Consider the following 17,765-nt stretch of genomic DNA (forward strand, 5'->3'; position numbering starts at 1 on the left):
TTTGACATTGAACCATCGGAGCTGAGGTTCAGTGTCTTGCCAAGGACTTGCAACTATTAAGTTATGATAGTTTTGAGCATTTTTATAAGTATGTGAACAGATTTGGAGCCCCTTTTGGAACTCATAGCAGGTTTGGATCCCGTGGAGAAATTACCTAAGGGCCCTGGGCTACATCTGGAACTGAATCTGCATCCTCTCTAAGAATATAGTCTCCTCAAGGATTAACACGCATAACGGCGCCAAGACTGCAGGTAGATTCCATGGTTTCTGGGCTGTGTCCATTAATCTCTGTATAGCTAATGTCTCCTACAGTTGACAGCTAAATGTCGTGAGATGAAGAAGTGAGCGAATGTTTTGGTCGTGTGGCAAATGAGGGGCAGGGCCAGGAAACCTCGGTCTGTGGACTGCCAGCCGGGGTCCTCTTACTATTAATCCAGCTGCTCCCTCTCTGCGAAGGTTTGGTAAACTTACTGTAACAGAGACCCAGAATACGAATGGCTTAAACAACACAGAAGTTTGTATCCTCCTTATGTAAAAGTCCATGCAGTCATTTCAAGAAAGGGAGAGGTGAGGAAAAGCCTTCCTTGTACTCACCTAACCAGGAAGCTTCATAGCACTTGCAGGTACATCCTACGAGCCAAACTAGTCACGTGGCCACACCTAGCCACATGGGATGCTGGGAAATGGACTTCCTTATGCCCGTCTAAAATTTCTATTACTAACAACAGCAGGGGAATGGTAGTCTTTGCCAGAGGGTGAGCCAATTTGTGCAGTGGGAAAAGCACTAACAGGTGTACGGGTTGCCAAAGGTGGGGGGTGCTCCTCACCTGCAAAATCCAACAATAATTATAACTACCCTGAATTTCAGGTTTTTCAACTCTAAATAAAACAACAGCACTAATTCATTTAGTAAGCAAGCTCTGTGCTCTGAATGCTATACCATATACTTACTTTATGTATGTGATTTAAGGGCACCTGGGTGGCTCAGTCAGTTAAGTGTCTGCCTTTGACTCAGGTCATGATCCCAGGGCCCTGGCTGGAGCCCCGCATCAGGCTCCCTGCACAGAGGGGAGTCTGCTTCTCCCTCTGCCTCTCCCCCAGCTCTTGCGCACTCTCTCACCCCCGCCCCCCAACATACATACATACATACATATATATATACATAAATCAATAAATGAATCTATCTATCTTGATATATGTCATTTAATCCAGTCTTCCCAACACTTCACACCAGCGTTCTTGTCACCCCTTTCCTTTTGGAGAGAAGGAAACTAAGCCTCAGAGAAGTTAAATAAATTGCTCAAGGTGTCACACAGTGAGCGTGCGAGTGACGCAACCTGAGCTGGGCTCACGGACTCCACAGCCCGAGCGGGAAACCCTCCCCCCTCCGCGCAGCAATCCTAGAGCTGAGGCTGTCCTTGTCTCAGTGCTGCATCTGCTTTGCCCCCTTGTCGCCAGCATGAAAGGTGACACAGTGGATGGAGCACCCGGTTGGTTCCCTCCTCTTTCCTCAAGGAGGGCAGCGTACAACGCTGGGGCTTCAGGCCTCCTGGTACAGAAGCTGGCTCCCCCACGGGGGCTGTCCAGAAACAGTTCATGGTTGCTGGAGACAGGCTGGAGCCGAGAGGAGGAGGAATCCAGGTTTGAGAAGAGAAGAGGAAAAAGCAATAAACTGAAAAATCACAGCTCTGCAGGCAATGGAATCTATTACTCAGAGATTAAAATGTCACAAGGAGTACACGTCAGCTCCAGACCTTGGAAAAGGTTTTTTCCATCATAATTACGGCTTGCCACCAACACAGGACTATTTCCCTTCCTGGGGAGGAGACTGCCCAATTTGATGTCTTTCTAGCTTTCTGCAGACCTCAAAAGTTGCCGCTTACGTTTATTCGTCGTATTAACAATGGTCCACACCAATGGGCACTTACTGTATGCCAGCTACCTACAGCTTATTATGCCTTCAATAACCCTGTGAAATGGATACTCTTCATTCCCGCCCCCCATCTTACAGATGAGGAAACTGAGGCACTGAGACATGGGTTAATGTGCCTAACCTCACACAGCTGGTAAGAGGAAGGTCAACATTTGAGCCCAGCCCATCTGTTTAGAACTGTGATCTTAAACACTCTTGGAAACTGCCTCTTCACTGCCCTATTCTATTCGTGGGAAAACGGGAACTAACACAAGTCCTCCCAGAAAGAAACTGGCAAGTCATTCCTTTTTTTTTTTTTTTTTTTTCCCCCTTTCACATTCAGGCACAATACGAGCCAAAAATCTAAGGCATGGAGAGAGGAGCAAGAAATGTCAAATCCAACCCCAGCAGGGATTTGTAAACTAAATTAAGATTCACATTCAAGGGGATACTTACTAGTTAACCTTTAAAAATGATGTAGAAGGACATTCTTAAGTTTGTGAGGTCATAAACCATTTGTACCGTGTGATTTGCACTAAAAAAAAAAAAAAAAGGGGTTTGATCATACACACACACACCTAAAAGTTTGCACATGAAATCACCTCGAGTCCTTCTACCCAAGTAGCAAGGTTATGTACAAACTTGTTCCTCTGATATCCCTCCATCCCATTTCCACCAATGTTCCTCTAGGAGTTCTCTTAGAGGTGATTAAAGTTCAAGGTTTTTTGAACTCAAAGTTCTCAGGCTCGTGCTTAAAAACACCTGAAAACCAGGCTCAGCGACCATGGCCTCCATCCCAACCAAACATGACACCGTTTCCTCTTTTTTTTCTTTTGAGACAAACTTACACATGTAGAAGAGCTGGAGAAGTGTACAAAGAATTACCTTTTTTCCTAAAGATTTGGTAGAAAATCACCAGTCTGATGGCACATCGTCCCTGAATACTTCCGTATGGGATTCCTTCAATCAAGAACATTGTTCTGTGTAATCGTGGGTCGGCTTCCATCCAAGTCAGGAAAGAAACACTGCTGTACTGCCGCAGTCTAGTCCTCAGCCTCAGCTGAGTGGTGCCAATTGTCCCAATCATGTCCTTTATGGCGAGACAATCCAGTCCAGAACCAGGTTACCATGGGTTGTATCTTGTCTCCTTCAGTCTGGGATAGCTTCTTAGCTATCTTCCATGACCCCTGACGTCTTTTGAACAGTTCAAGGGTAGTTATGTAGGAGGATGTCCCTCAGATTGGGGCCGTCTGTATGCTCTGACTTTGTTCAGTGGACCCCAGGGTGGAGAAGGTAAGCTGCGAGAGAAACCGAAACAGGTTTCTGACTCACAGGTCCTGAAGCGAGTACATGGCACACCTGGAGGGTTCACACCGGGGGCTCAAGGCAGAGGACAGACAAAGATAGAGACAGAGCTTGGACCACATGCCTTTCTCAGACTCCATGGGTGTGGTGCTTTGGGGTCCCCCAGGGAGGACCATATCGCTTAGCGCAAACCAAAACAGTGGGCAGCTACCAAGGGGCCCAAACTCCTTAGGTCTTTGGCTTGGCATGGGAACCCATCCCTTAGGGAAAGGCTGTTCAGATGTGTTCAGATGGGTTGCTGCTGTGGGAGAAAGTGAAAGGTGCTTTGACCGTTGCTGAGAATGTGTGTTCTTTCTGTGTGGGATAAAGAGCAGGCCCAGGAGTTGCTGAGAAACAAGAGGAAAAAGGCATTAAAAGGAAAAACAAAACAAAACAAAACACAAAAAACAGAAACAAAAACCTCAGGGACTTCAGCCTCCCATTTGGAAATCATGTTCTCCTCCATGATCATTACTGACAAGGGCAAGGATGCTGGGCCTGCATTGCAGCTCTGGCTTTCAAACGCTGGCTGGCGAGGCCAGGAGAGCTTTCATCTTTCATCGGAGTCCGCAGGCACATTTCTGATGGGGCAGCAAAAGGAAGCTGGTCTTGCTAGGCCTGAGTCCTGTCTGCCCCGCTCCCTCCGCCTCCTCCAGCTCCCTCCCTTGGTCTCTCCAACAGCAATTAGCCAAGATTTCAGTGAGACTGAACTTTAGGAAGAGTGGGAGCCTGGGAGCCCCCTAAGCTTTTTTTTTTTTTTAATTAAGTTTTTATTGTGTAAAATACACATGTCATAAAATTCACCATTTTAACCATCTTTTCAATTGGCATTAAGTGCAGTCACACTGTTGGCAGCCATCACCACTCTCAATCGCCAGCACTCTTTTCATCTTGTGAAATTGAAACTCCGTACCCATTAAATAATAACTCCCCTTTATTCCCTGCTCTGGCCCCTGGCAGCTACCATTTTTATTCTGTCTCTGTGAATTTGATTACTCGAGATACCACATCTGAATGGAATCACAGAGTATTTGTCCTTTTATGATGGCTTAGTTCCCTTAGTGTCATGTCCTCAGGGTTCATCTGTGTTGTAGCATGGGTCAGAATTTCCTTCCTTCTCAAGGCTGAGCACCCCCCCCACCCCCGGAGCTCTTAAAAGTTATGTAACTATATATGTCTTCTGGGGCTGCCACAGCAAAATACCACAGACCCGGCGGCCAAAACAACAGATACTGATTTCCTCGCAATTCTGGAGGCTGGAAGTCCAAGATCAAGGTGTCCTCTGGTTTCCTCTGAGGCCTCTCTCCTTCGCTTGGAGGTAGCCACCTTCTGGCTCTGTCCTCACACGACCTTCCATGGGGTGCATCCATCCCTGATTCAGATTTCCTCTCTCTGGTTCACCTCTCAAATTGGATGAGAGCCCACCCTAATTTTAACTTACTTACCTCTCTGAAGGTCCAATCTAATAATACAGTCACATTCTGAGGGACTGGGGTTTAGGGCTTCAACATATGATTCTGGGGACACACTTCAGCCCATAACCTTCCTGAGAAACACATTTCTCCTCATGGCCCCCCTTCTGGGTGCTGGTTTGGCTTATGCCCATGAAGCATGTGGCGTGCACTGGAGCACAACAACTCCTCTGTGGAACCCGCTGGCATCCTTGCTGTGTTTTCCCACATCTTCGTGTGCGTCCTTCTAGCACCTACTGGGTGCTCACTTGACAACGTGTGTTATGCTTCCATCTTGGGTTGAGTGGGGGCTGAGGCAGCTAGTGGAAGAGGACTCAGAATCACCTCACTGTGGGAGAGAGAAAAAACAGGGAGGCAAATGCAGACTTCATCTGCCAAACGACCCTGCCCCAGCTGACCCGGGATGACAAAACTGACTCAGTTCATGATGAATTGTCGTAGCGGTTACAAGTGACTGGGTGCCAGCCCTTGAACCAGCCTTTCTGTAGGTATCCCATTTAACCCTCAAGTAGCTAATATTCTCATCCTTACTGCTCAGATGAGGAAACCGAGGCCCATAGAGTTTATAAGTAGCTTGTCGAGTCATGTAGATTGTGTGTGCTAGAGATAGTATTTAGGCCCAGAAGTTCCGCGAGGTGAGCCAAACAGCCTCAGAAGACAATGGCATAAAAATTACTTATGCCTGTGAATAACGATGATAAAAAACCACTTATATAATAATGGGGTATGGTGAGAGGATTGGATGCAGGCTGTTTTTCTTTCATTTAAAATTCTCCACTTCTTGGGGCACCTGGGTGGCTCAGTGGGTTAAGGCCTCTGCCTTTGGCTCAGGTCGTGATCCCAGGGTCCTAGGATCGAGCCCCACGTCGGGGCGGGGGGGGGGTCTCTGCTCAGCAGGGAGCCTGCTTCCCCCTCTCTCTGCCTGCCTCTCTGCCTGCTTGTGATCTCTGTCAAATAAATAAATAAATAAATCTTTAAAAATAAAACGAAATAAAATTCTCCACTTCTTCAATTGTGTCTGTGACATTTATTATTTTTGTTTTAAGAAAAGACTTTGCATGTTGAGGTGCTTCTCCCTTGAGGATGAAAACAAAATCATACATACTTCCTCTCTGGTGTTGTCCATAAAGAGTTGTCCTGTTTGTCCTCACCTGGGATTTTAAGAGCAAGCAGCTCCCTTGGTCCTCATCAGTAATAGATTTTTGAAACATGAAGCTTTTTTCTTTTAACTTTTTGCTCTTCTCTTTCTCCATCTCCTCTTTTTTCTCCTTCTCTTTCTTTTTAAAGCAACACATGTAAAAGAGTTTGTACCAGCTTATCCTTGGAATATGTGTGTTGCAAGCTCTGGGTCCATCATGTTCCAAAGTGAAGATGGATTATCTTGGATTTGAAGAGTTCTGAGAAGAATCACAGAGGGCTGGGCTGTTTTGTTTGTTTTCTCAAGCTCTGAAGGCAGTAAGAAAACCCTAACTTCATCACACTCTCCCTTCCAAACTGATTTCTAAGTTGTTCTTCTAAGAAATCAGTCAAGTCCTGGTTGCTGGCGGGGGGCGGGGGGACAGTGGTAGGGAGGGAGGTGGGATTATGGACACTGGGAAGGGAATGTGCTATGGTGAGTGCTGTGAAGTGTGTAAACCTGGCAATTCACAGACCTATTTCCCTGGGGCTAATAATACATTATATGTTAATAATAAATAAAAAATTTAAAAAAAAAAGAAATCAGTCAAGTCCCTATAAAGGACAGCAAGAAAATCCCTCCAGCCACACACTGTCTAACTTCCTGGTTCCATTAAAACAACTGCCCTTTTCATAAATAACTTCTGGTGTCTTTGCCCTAAACCTTGGACAGATTTTGATCTGAAATGATCAAATTCATATGAGATGTAGAACAGCAGGCGAAATTAAATATATCCTCGATGCTCTCCACCAAGACCCAATCTTACTTTGTAGCTTAACCTAGATCTCAGTGACATCTCCAACTCACTCACCATGTCAACACCAAACTGGCCGTGAAACCAGTTACACAGCACTGTCTGAGTCATGTGGGTCTCCACACTCTGCACTGGGGGACCACCGTGCCAGCCACAACTGTTTGCTTAAAGACATCTGATGTGGGCTGGACTTAAAGAGGAGACTGTGAGGCAGCCTGGGCTAAGCATGTGGCCCCGCTGGAAAGCACGAAAGCAAGGCCCAGAAAAATAAAGAGAAAGACAGGTAGGAAGAAGAAAATAGGGAAGAGAGGGAAGCAGAGACAGAGCGTGTCCTAAGCAGGGAAGAACTGCTAAGTACAGAACAATGGTTTTTCCTCTTTAGAGGAGACCACACTCCAGTAACTGGAGTTGCTATGGTTTCCTGAATGGTTTTCCAATTTTCCATGAGGCCTTAATATGTCACTTCTGAGATGGTTTTCTTTGCGAACTCACTGCATGTAAGTGTATCTCTTTCAAAAAACCACAACTGCTGAGGTATCCTCAAGTGTATCATCGGCTTGTGGTTCTTCTGGGTTTTTTTGTTTGTTTGTAAGTGGAAAAAGCCCAACACTTTTGTCTAAAAATGAATCCATAATTTTGCCTCCCAGACCTATTCTTTCTCATGGGTTGCCGACTTTTGATATCACTATTCCAATTGTTAGGTTTCTCCCATTACCTCAGTCTGTCTCCAGTATGTGGAATCTGTCAGTCCATTTGCCAGACCCAACAAATCTATCTCCATGATACAGCTCCAAAATCTCAGGGTTGGTAAATAATCTTCCCATAAAGGATTCCTCTCCCCATGGCACTCTTAGCAGACATTACTAATAGATCACCGCACTCTATCTCATGTCCCTTAGCAAGGCTAAAAGCAATAGTAGCTCTATTCTTTGAAGGCTTCTTATACTACATACTTACTGGGTATAAAACATTTATAGCTACTGGGCTAAACATTTTGCATGCCTTAACTCATTTAATTCTCGTTAAAAAACAAACAAACCTGTGAAAACATACTATTGTTTTTTTCCATTGGACAGGTAGAGAAGAGACTGAGAGAGAGGAGAGAAATATCCTGGCTTCTCCTCGCTTCCAGCCCTCCCGTCTTTCCCTATGGCCTCCCACTTACTGACTCCAGCTGCAGCCAGTTGGCAGGGCAGTCAGAGAAATGTAGTTTGCAGGAGTCAGCTTCTTGCAGGGCTGAGCAAAGCGCAGGACGGGATTGGATCTGAGACCAAACAGAATGACTGGCAGGGGGCCTCTCCTGATTTCACAGCAGAAAGGAATGTGTCCTGACTCTGAAAACGCAAAGCATTCAATCCAGAAATTTCCTTCTGTACTTAACACTTTTTTTATCGAATCGTTACCTATTTGCCTTTGTGTAGAACAGGTTCACTGGTCTTTTCTTCTTTGGTCTGTAGGCTCTCTAGGTCTACTGGGAAGACACAAGTGTGAGTTAGTGTTCTCTTGTCATATTGCCTAACCCTGTGCTTTGCTCGATAAATATTTGTTAAGTGATGAATGATATTCAGTGCATGTGCTCCTTCAGACTGAGGTGTGTCGTGGGGTCTCAGGGGGTATGCCAAGCCACAAGACAAACACCTTACAATGTCCTTGGAGAGTCCGTTTCGCAGTAGGGTAGGTAATTTTAACCATAATTTTTATATAAAAACAGCCAAAAAACGAAGTCAAATAAAATTTACATGGTTTTTTATAAAAGATAAACTAAATTCATTTAAAAATAATATGCTCTTCATGTATTCATTGTGTTTGCTTGTTTGTTTGTTTTCAACAAATATTGGCTGAGCTTATTCTATAAGCCAGGCACTGTTCTAGACAGACATGATGCCTGCCTTCCGAAATTTTACAGTATAGTGCAAGCATCAGCAACATCCCCTAGAGGACCCGAGAGCAAATGTTTTAGGCTTTGTGGGCCAAACATTCCTTGTCGCATGACTCAACTCAGGCAGTATAATAGAAAATCAGGGCAAAGGAGGGCTGAATGGGAAGAAATCAGAGAGGGAGAGGAACCATGAGAGACTCTGGACTCCCAGAACCAAACTGAAGCCTACAGCAGGGAGGGGGGTGGGGGGATGGGGTAACCGAGAGCTGGACACTAAGGAGGGCAGGTGTGGTGATGAGCACTGGGTGTTATAAGCAGCTAATGAATCGTTGAACACTTCCACAAAAACTTATGATGTACCATATGCTGGCTAACTGAACATAATGAAAAAAATAAAAAGAAAGAAAGAAAAACCTAACTCAAAAAAAAAAAAAAAAAAAGAAAGAAAAGAAAAGAAAGGCAAAAGAAAAAGAAAAAGAAAAGCAGCCATAGGCAGGAGAGAAACAAGTGGGTGCTTTGGGTTGCAATAAATCCAGATCACAAAATCAGGCAGCAGGCTGGATTTGGTTTGCTGACCCTGCCTAGTGGGGAAAAACGACACCAAATAATGTATGATGCCACACTGTCAGAGAATTAACATACTACAATATGCTCCATGGGAAAACCCTGGCAGAAGTCACTCCATCCAGGAACAGGTCAGGCTCCAGGGGCGTGCACCCTGGACAGTCTCAGGGAGCCCACTCAGAAGGGACACTAGGTGGGTTTAATGCTCTCTTGTCATAGTCTGGATATTCTTTATCATTTTATTTTTGAATTCGTGAAGTCAGAAGGAACACGGGAGAGTAAGCAAGTATGGAGAGGCGCTATGCCAGGCATCAGTGGACCCATGGGCCGACTCCAGCCTGCACGCAGGCCAGTGGGCAGCGCCAGCGGCTGGCCCCGTAATCAGGTGACAGTGGGCACCCCTGTGGCTGGCAGGAGCCCTGGGGGTTGACAGCAACCGAGCAGTAGCTGCAGTACCCGTTGCCACAGGTGGCGGCAGCGGTGGCAGCCGTGGGGGAGGGGCCGCCCTGGGATGCACCCCAGAAAACCGGCTTGCGGCTTGCGTGTCCGTCCCCAGAGCCGGTCCCTGGAGCACCTGCAAACATTAAGGGTCTTCTGGCACGCAGGTAGGCAAATCTGTCAGCAAAGTATTACAGAATAAGTGTTTGCAATGACGTTGTAATAATGGATATCCAGGAGTTATTAACATTGTTCAAAGAATTTAGAATTTCTAGCTTTGAAAACAGTTGCAGCATTGCAGACCAAATATCCATGGGCCGGGATATGGAAATTAATTTTAGAGCTGGTCCTAGTCGGGGCGCCTGGATGGCTCAGTGAGTTAAGCCTCTGCCTTTGTCTCAGGTCATGATCTCAGGGTCCTGGGATTGAGCCCTGCGTGGGGCTCTCTGCTCTGCCGGGAGCCTGCTTCCTCCTCTCTCTCTGCCTGCCTCTCTGACTACTTGTGATCTCTGTTGGTCAAATAAATAAATAGGATCTTTAAAAAATAAAAATTTTAAAAATAAAGATGGTCCTAGTCAACAGAATAATAAAGTACTATCTTCATAGAAAGTCTCAGATAAACCAACAATAATAAGGAAGATAGTCTTAATTTTCCTTGGATTTGAAATCCAGTGATAGAATGCATAAGAGGACATTTTGAATTATATAAAAATCATGAAGTTGCTTTTGGTTTCTTGTATGTCCTCCACAAGCTGCAGGAATCGTCAGAGGAAATGGCAATATTAAAATATTAAATTTGTATGTAAAAATCATATAATTAACACGAGTTCAATAATATAATACTACTTGACTAGTATTACTTATTATATTCATAATATTATAAATAATTTATTATTTATAAATAATATAAATTCATATATTAAATTCAGAACATAAAAGTGATTTGTATGAAGAGTTAACTCTTTTTAGAAAAATGGTTCCACAGCATCATTACCTCCAGATGTACTAAAACTCATATTTCAAAATAATTTATGAAAAATGTATCCCAGTGTTGTCACAGCCTATAAAATATGCTGCCCCAGCCATAGTCGCCTCTGTAGATCTGATTTCAACTGTCAAAATTAAATTTATCAAAACGTTTTTGTGACCTTGCATTTACCAATGGCCACTAACATCACTTTTCATTGCATGAACTGAAAATGAAACTGCTGAGAGTAAAAATGTTTACAACCTAATGAATGAATATGTAGGAAAACAAACCAGAAAAATCTTGATATCATATCAATCCATATTATTTATTATATTATAAAAAATTATGACATCAAAATATGTTTTGGCCATATTGTTACTCATATATCACTACTGTTTTTATTACATTTTATGAAAAATAAAATATTTTTAAAAGAAAAGCTTTATATTTTACCTTTGTCCTTTCTTTCCTACTTTTGAAACAAGGGGCCTGTATTTTCATTCTGCGCTGGGTCTCACAAAGGATGCCGTCAGCACTCTCCAGGCATCTAGGCACCCTTTCCTGGGAAAGCAGAGAGGCCCAAAAGTGAGAGGGAGCTTGTGGCACCAGACTGGAGTGTGGCCCCAGTACCAGCTGCATCACCATCACCTGGGATCCTGTTAGATTTGCAGCCTCTTAAGCCCCAGCAAAAGACTCTGTGGGGGGACCACAGCAATCTGACGTTAAGCCCCCAGGGGATTCTGATGTACCCCCAAGTTTGAGAACCACCGCTGTCGGGGACTGAGAGGTGTGTGTGGGCTGGGAGTATGTGAGGAGGCAGGACCAAGTCCTGAAGGCCATAAGGAGGCAATGGAGCTTTGAAAGCAGGAGTTAAAAGCAAAGTCCTTACACAGGTCACAAGCCCCTCAAGGTTCTATAGATCTTGTCTTCCACCACTGTCTACCTCAGCCACACAAAGCATCCTTAGACTTTCCATAAGGGAGAAATACACCTTTGCTGGGATAAATCATTGAGATTTCATGGCTTAGTTGTTACTGCACCTCAGCCTGGCCTAGCCTGCCTAGCCTTACTACTAAAGTCATTATCAAGAAGCAGTGATCGGGAGGAAACTCAGAAAAAATGAATCTTCTGAGTAATTCTATTATGAAGGAAGAGTATTTGGTAGTTGTAAGGAAGATCCCGTACCTTGTTCACAGCTATTAAGTATACAAAAATGCTACCAGCATAAAGTCCCAATGGTAAAACCCAGAAACCACGAGATGAATGCATAAAAGTAAACAGATAGGAGGCAGAATCTACAAGTATGGGCTATGAATTAGTCTGTCTGCGTTTGGAAACTCAGCTCTCCCACTTACCTTGAACAGGTTAATTAGCCCCTCTGGGCCTCGGCTTCCTCATAGGTAAAAAAGGATAATAGCATTAACTACTTCACAGAATTGTTGAAGCGTTGGATACTGTCAGGGGAGTCAGTCCCGGGTTCTAAGGGCCTGACATGTACTAACTCCTTAAATCTTCAGAGCAGCTCACTGAGATAGATACCATTTTATCCCCGTTTTATAGACAATGAAACATGCACAGAGAGATTAAGTTACTTGCCCAAGGCCACACAGCTAGGGAATAATGGAGCTGGGATTTGAACCCTCAGTCTGATCATAGGGGCAGGGATGAATCGTGAGCTGGGAGTCGGGCAGACTTGAGGCAAATCTCAGCCCCAACACCCACCAACCGACTTTGAGTCAACAGCCTAACTTTCGGCAGTCATGATTTCTTCCCTCACAGTAGGAAAAGATTAAAAATATACATATACTTAAAATCTACATCAGGGTGGGCCAGTTGGGATAATGTATATAAAGTACCCCCAACTCCCACCCACCTGGCCCAGAGTAGACACTCAGTAAATGTTCGTTGTTGTTGTAATGATAAAGTTCTGCATGGACACAGCCTGAGCATGTGTCTGGAATAGGGTCATGATAAGGTGGAACATTTGGTCTTTGTGATCTGCTCCCCACTGGAATTTATGGAAAGACCTATTTCAAAATCCCCACTCCACTAAGGACAACAAGGTAGGTGTGGGTGTTGGTGTTGGGGGTATGGGTCTGGGGGTAGGATGCAGCCTCAGGTTTGTGTCTACCTGACCCCACGGTAATATTGGTCCAGCTGCCGCCACCCCAGCTTAGAGACCTGTTTCTCCTGAGTGGCCAGTGTTGGTTTTACCTGATCGAGCAAAGCAGCAGAAGATCCAGGCAAAACAGGCAGCCAAAAAAGCAGTATTTCTCAGGGAAATGACACGATGGAACAATCCTAATTCATCAAGCATTTTAGGCCCTTCAGAAATGTTCGTGTTGTCCTGTCTCTTCAGCACTTCCTGTTTCTCTTTCACTTCCACCTTTTCCTCCTTCACAATGTGTATTTCCCTTTTTTCCAATCTTTCTCCTTCCTTCTTCTTTCCTACCCTCCTCCTTCCCTTCCCAGCACCTCCCCCGGCAACTGGTATGGTTTTTCCCTTGTGTTGAATGTTCCCTGATATTAACTTAACAACTATGTCAGTGTACCTCCAAGTAAAATGTCACATTGAATAAATAAAAACACATGACGCCCAGGTCAATTTGAACTGCAGATAAACAGCTAATAATATTTGGAGCATATTTACACACACACACACACACACACAATTTGTTATCTTCCTGAAAGTTAAATTTATCTGGACATCTGATATCCTATCTGGCACCCTACCCCCAACTAACTGAAGCCCAGTGTGTTCCTAAAATAGCATTGGTCCTGTGAGCCAGTGGTTCTTGGAAATAAAAAAAATGTTCCATACCTACTCCATGATAAGCTTTGTAACTCATAATTGAAAAAAGGCGAGTAACCAACCCTTGTTTGGGGTTGAACACCCCAAACAAGAAAGAGGATTTCATCTCTTGCTTTTATATGCTGCTTACATTTTCAAGCTGTTCCTCTCCGGGCAGCTGACTTTCTTGGGGCATCCCCCAGCCCTGCCAGCCGCTGGGACACGCCAAAAGTTGGAAAAGGCTGTAGGTCAGAGAGTTCGGGTTGGGGGTGGATTGTCAAACTTCAGTAGGAATGTCAGGCCTCTGTTAAGGGAAAAGGTTACTTCTGCAGTGGGGGAGGGGGAGCGGGTGAACCACAGGGTTTTCCTTTCCACATCACATCTTTGCCTCTTACCTGCCGCATCTTCAGAGTGACTGGGGGGCAGTGCTGGGAGGGGTGGGCAGAAAATCCTCCCCCTTTCTGAGGACCCTTTGGCTCCGTTCGGGAGCGAGGCTGACAGGAGGGGCGAGGGCCGCAGCTCCCCCAGAGGCTGAGGTCGGTCCCCTCTGACCATTCATCCCCCCCCCGGAGCCAAAGGGTCCTCAGGAAGGGGGAGGATTTTCTGCCCACCCCTCCCACCCCCGCCCCCCGCCCACCAGCCCTGTGGCCCTCCCGCCGGCTGGGGTCTGAACAAACACAGCGAGCATGTGAAGGTCACCGAGTCGCAGGAGGCTGGCAGAGACGTGTGACCGCTCCCCTCGCCACTGAGAAGGAGAAAGGCTGCGGACGACTCCAGAAGCTGCGGGGTTGCAGAGGCCAGCGAGCACAGCTCCCCTTCCCCAGGGGTTCGGGGCGGCGGGCCCGCAGCCGGGCGTTGCCGGTTCGGAGCTCCGAGCTCCAGGCCGGGCTTTGTGCTCTCCCGGCTGGAGGCCCGCCATACTGATTGAGTGAATTTCCAAGAAAGCAGTTGACAGGCTTGGCAGTGCTATTCCTGGAAATGTTCAATAGGCCATCTTCTGGCAGGGGCTGCCGCTGCCGGCTGGGTCGGAAGGGGAGAGCGCGTGCTCCGCGCCCCCTCCGCCCCGCCCGGCCCGTTCCCAGGAGCCCGGAGCCCCAGGCCCAGGCCGCCGAGTACCACGGGCTGCTGCCAGCCGGCCTGCTGCGAAGTGCAGCCAGACGCCCTGCGACTAGAAATTAGAAACCCATCAGCTCCGGCGGGGGACTCTTGGCCACCGCCAAAGGGCACGGGGGACGCGGCTTTAACTCCTGTGGCAGTCCCAGAGGGGAGGCCAAGACTGTGGCGGAGCAGAGGACGCCCAGGCAACTCGGGGGGCTGGAAGCTGCCTCTGCGACGGAGCCCACTGTGGACCCCGGTTTCCGGGCCTCAGCACTGCCCGGCTGTGTGGGGCCGGATGCTTCCTTGCTGGAGCCTTCCACGCATTCTAGGATGCACACTTGGCCTCCAACCACTAGGAGCCCAGGAGCACCTCCACCTGTCTTCCCTCCCCCAGCTGGGACAACCAAAAATACCTGCAGACCTTGCCCTATGTCCCCTGGAAGGCCAAGTCACCCTGCTACACAGGAAAGGAGATGGGGTTTCTTGGGAGGGGGCGGTGACGCCAGTGACTACAAAGACAGTGACAGAATCTCAGAATCTGGTCTCCAGCTGAGCTCTGTGATGCCTGGCAAGTCACAGAATCCTTGGGCCTCAGTTTCTTTGTCTCTAAAATGGGAAGAAAAACAAAAGCAAATGCAGGGAGTGTGGCGATCAGCTGCGGTAATGCCCCCTCTTGCCCTCTGAGAGGTAGAACGTACCACATACAACAGTGGAGCAGCCCAATCCCAATGGTGGGATCCTTCCCTGCCGCAAAGAGAGGGCTCTCTCCCTCTCTTCCAAAGGAGAGAAGAGTTGAATACTGATAAAATTCCCAGGACTCTCAAATTAAAATAAACAAGTGCTTTAGAAAGCTTTTCTCTTTACTTTTTTTTCCCCTTCTGAATTCAAACAAGATTAAGAATGCTATGACTGCCTGAGGTTAATGAACTGATTTCCTTTTGTCTTCCTTGAAGGAGGATTTCTATTTTCTGTTTTAATCAACACCTGAGCAATTGTATCCCTCCAGTGAAAAAACAGAAAGGAAGGGAGCAGGAGTGTGTGGTGGGGTCCTCTGTTTTTTCCCCTCACAAAATTAGTATCTTTTTATTTCTAATTAGTGACAAAAACTGATGAATGAAACGCCACAGCCTTCTAGAAAGATGCTGTTGCTTTAAATGAGCTTTACTGTTATATAATTCTCTGGCTGACTTCATCCCACCAGCTTTCAAGGAACTATAAAGAAATCTTTAAAGGCTAATATTTCTCCTGTTCACACTGGCAGAAAAACACAAAGGAAATGGGTAACCTGAGCTTCCTCAAAGAGCCAAGTCCTTGAGGACAGGACTACACGTATCCCCTACCCCAGTCTTGGGGTCCTTGTCAAGCTCCAGGGAGCCACTGTCCTTCTTTTGCGGCTGTGTATGTTGGAAGACCCAAGGCCACATTTGCTTTGGGAAACAGGACACTGTGATTAATCAAAGAAAACAGAAACAGCTTCGTTTTCCATAATGGGCCCATCGAAGGGCTTTTCTAGGAAAAACCCTGATCAAGCTGTTCCTTCTATTTCCCTAACAGTGAACAGCCGGGAGTGGGGGCTGGCGGGTATGGGAGGAGGTACCCATGGAAGTTTATTCCCAAACAGTCCCTTCCCAGAAAAAGACTTCATTATTCTACCTAGCTCAAAGCACTGGGCATCTACTGACAGCCAGGGCCCTGTGGAAGAAAGTGGGCCTTTTCTTGCTGAGACATCACTGTCCATGCAGCAAGGACTCAGGTCCTCACTGGCATCCACGAAATCACTTCTGATCAGACAGAATTCCCAGAAGAGGACTTGGGCAAGTGAGACTCTGAACCAAACTAATGGAGAAGGGTCAGAGAAGGCAGCCAGGCTGCACTGTTATAAAACCAGCTGGCACATGCTCCTCTCATTAAAAACAGATACAGCGTGGTTCTGGAACCAAGTAAGGACAGGGCTGGGATGAGGGTGAGGAAAGTGAGGCATCACGTCCAGGGCAAAACTTAAAGGCACCGGATAACCCCAGCAATCACATAAACCACATAAATGACACCTTGATGCAATAGTTCAACAACTCAAAATTAATGCCCCCCAAATCCCTGATGAACAAAATATCAAAATTTAAAGACAGGGTCTGGTTTCACACACATCATGTATCTCCAATGACCAGCACTTGACTTCAAGCAGTCTCCTGGCTTTAGAGGGTCTCGGTGAAGCAGAGTGACCAAAGGAGCCAGGACTCAGACTCAGGGACAGAAAAGCAGCCCACAGCTACATGGCCCTCAGCATAGCCCCAGGCTCTCTGAGTTTTGGTTCTTACTTACAGAGTGGTCTTAGTGTTGGCCACACATTCCTCACAGGGGGGTTTTAGGACCAAAGAAAATCTTGTTCATGAGAGCATTTGATAAACCCTAACCCATGGTATTCTCGAGATGTATAACAAGGCATAGCAACAAGACTGGTAGAGGCAGTAGTAGGCAAGATGGGACATTTTTGGTGAAGGAAGAGAGAAAAGGCAGGAGGGAGGAAAAGGCTGTGCCCTGGGCCATGTGTTGGGAGGTGGGAAAAACCAGATTCTAGATTCTGACTCGACTTCATGTCTCGGTTTAGCTATTTTTAACTGTAGAGCTTTGGCCCAATTTCCAAGCTCTCTGTGCCTAAGTTTTCCCAGTCTTAAAGTGGGGATAATAAAGAACTGACACGAAGTCGTGTGTGCATGGCACCTCTGGTCCAAGCTGGGTATTAACCACTTACACACACACACACACACACACACACCTCCCTGTGTTCCCACACCCCTCCCCCCAGGCTTCTCCCATTAAGAGAAAAGAAAAGGAGAGAAGCAGGAGAGGCAGAAAGAATATAACCCAAGATTGGAGGAGGCAAGAGAAGAGAATCAGGGAGGTAGGGGGTAGGGAGGAAACACAGGAAAGGAAGGAGGAAGAAAAGGAAGAGAAGAAAGTGGGGATATTCAGGTCCTGTCCTGAGCTGAGCGCTCTCTTAGAGCAAGTCCCTTCCAGTTGCCCAGGAAACAACCATAGAAAGAATCAAGGGCAACAATGTATTTAAGATTTATCTGTGATGACACACACAGCTCTGATTCACTTGCTTTACCTGCTGTAGAATATTCTCAAACATGCCTGCATTTCTATATCCATTCTCCCAAGGGCGGACATTTAAGTCGTGTAAGGGGGGTTTTGATTCATATCCGCAATGTTTGATTTCTTAAGTTGGGTGAAGGGATGAAGTTCAATCGTTTGGTCTCTTTTTCCCCTTGTCTGAAACAGTTGAACTCATCTAGAACTCCTACTGAATCGGTTCAACTCCCAGGCCTTGTCCTTCAGGTCCAGGCAGGTGGGATTCCTGGGAGT

At 46.3% G+C, this 17,765-nt stretch overlaps 1 protein-coding gene and 1 long non-coding RNA gene across 2 annotated transcripts in view; both read right to left on the bottom strand.

The window, feature by feature from the left end:
* Positions 1 to 1,207: 1,207 nt before the first annotated feature.
* Positions 1,208 to 8,107, bottom strand: LOC132020511 (uncharacterized). The gene is made up of 4 exons (XR_009405004.1): positions 8,063 to 8,107; positions 2,798 to 3,603; positions 2,369 to 2,447; positions 1,208 to 1,614 (listed from the first exon to the last, which is right to left on the bottom strand). It is a non-coding gene; the product is annotated as an uncharacterized LOC132020511 (long non-coding RNA).
* A 1,266-nt stretch (positions 8,108 to 9,373) lies between these two features.
* The window catches only part of LOC132020253 (uncharacterized), a 39,530-nt gene continuing 31,138 nt past the window's right edge, over positions 9,374 to 17,765 (bottom strand). Inside the window, exons 4-7 of the mRNA XM_059404455.1 lie at positions 14,001 to 14,469; positions 13,453 to 13,543; positions 10,964 to 11,071; positions 9,374 to 9,717 (exon numbers count right to left, since the gene is read on the bottom strand). Of these exons, the coding sequence (XP_059260438.1) occupies positions 9,484 to 9,717; positions 10,964 to 11,071; positions 13,453 to 13,543; positions 14,001 to 14,469 (902 nt within the window). The 3' untranslated portion in view covers positions 9,374 to 9,483. The remainder of the gene's footprint in view (positions 9,718 to 10,963; positions 11,072 to 13,452; positions 13,544 to 14,000; positions 14,470 to 17,765) is intronic.

Source organism: Mustela nigripes, chromosome 6 (genome assembly GCF_022355385.1).
Source record: "Mustela nigripes isolate SB6536 chromosome 6, MUSNIG.SB6536, whole genome shotgun sequence".
NCBI classification, from domain to species: Eukaryota; Metazoa; Chordata; class Mammalia; order Carnivora; family Mustelidae; genus Mustela; species Mustela nigripes.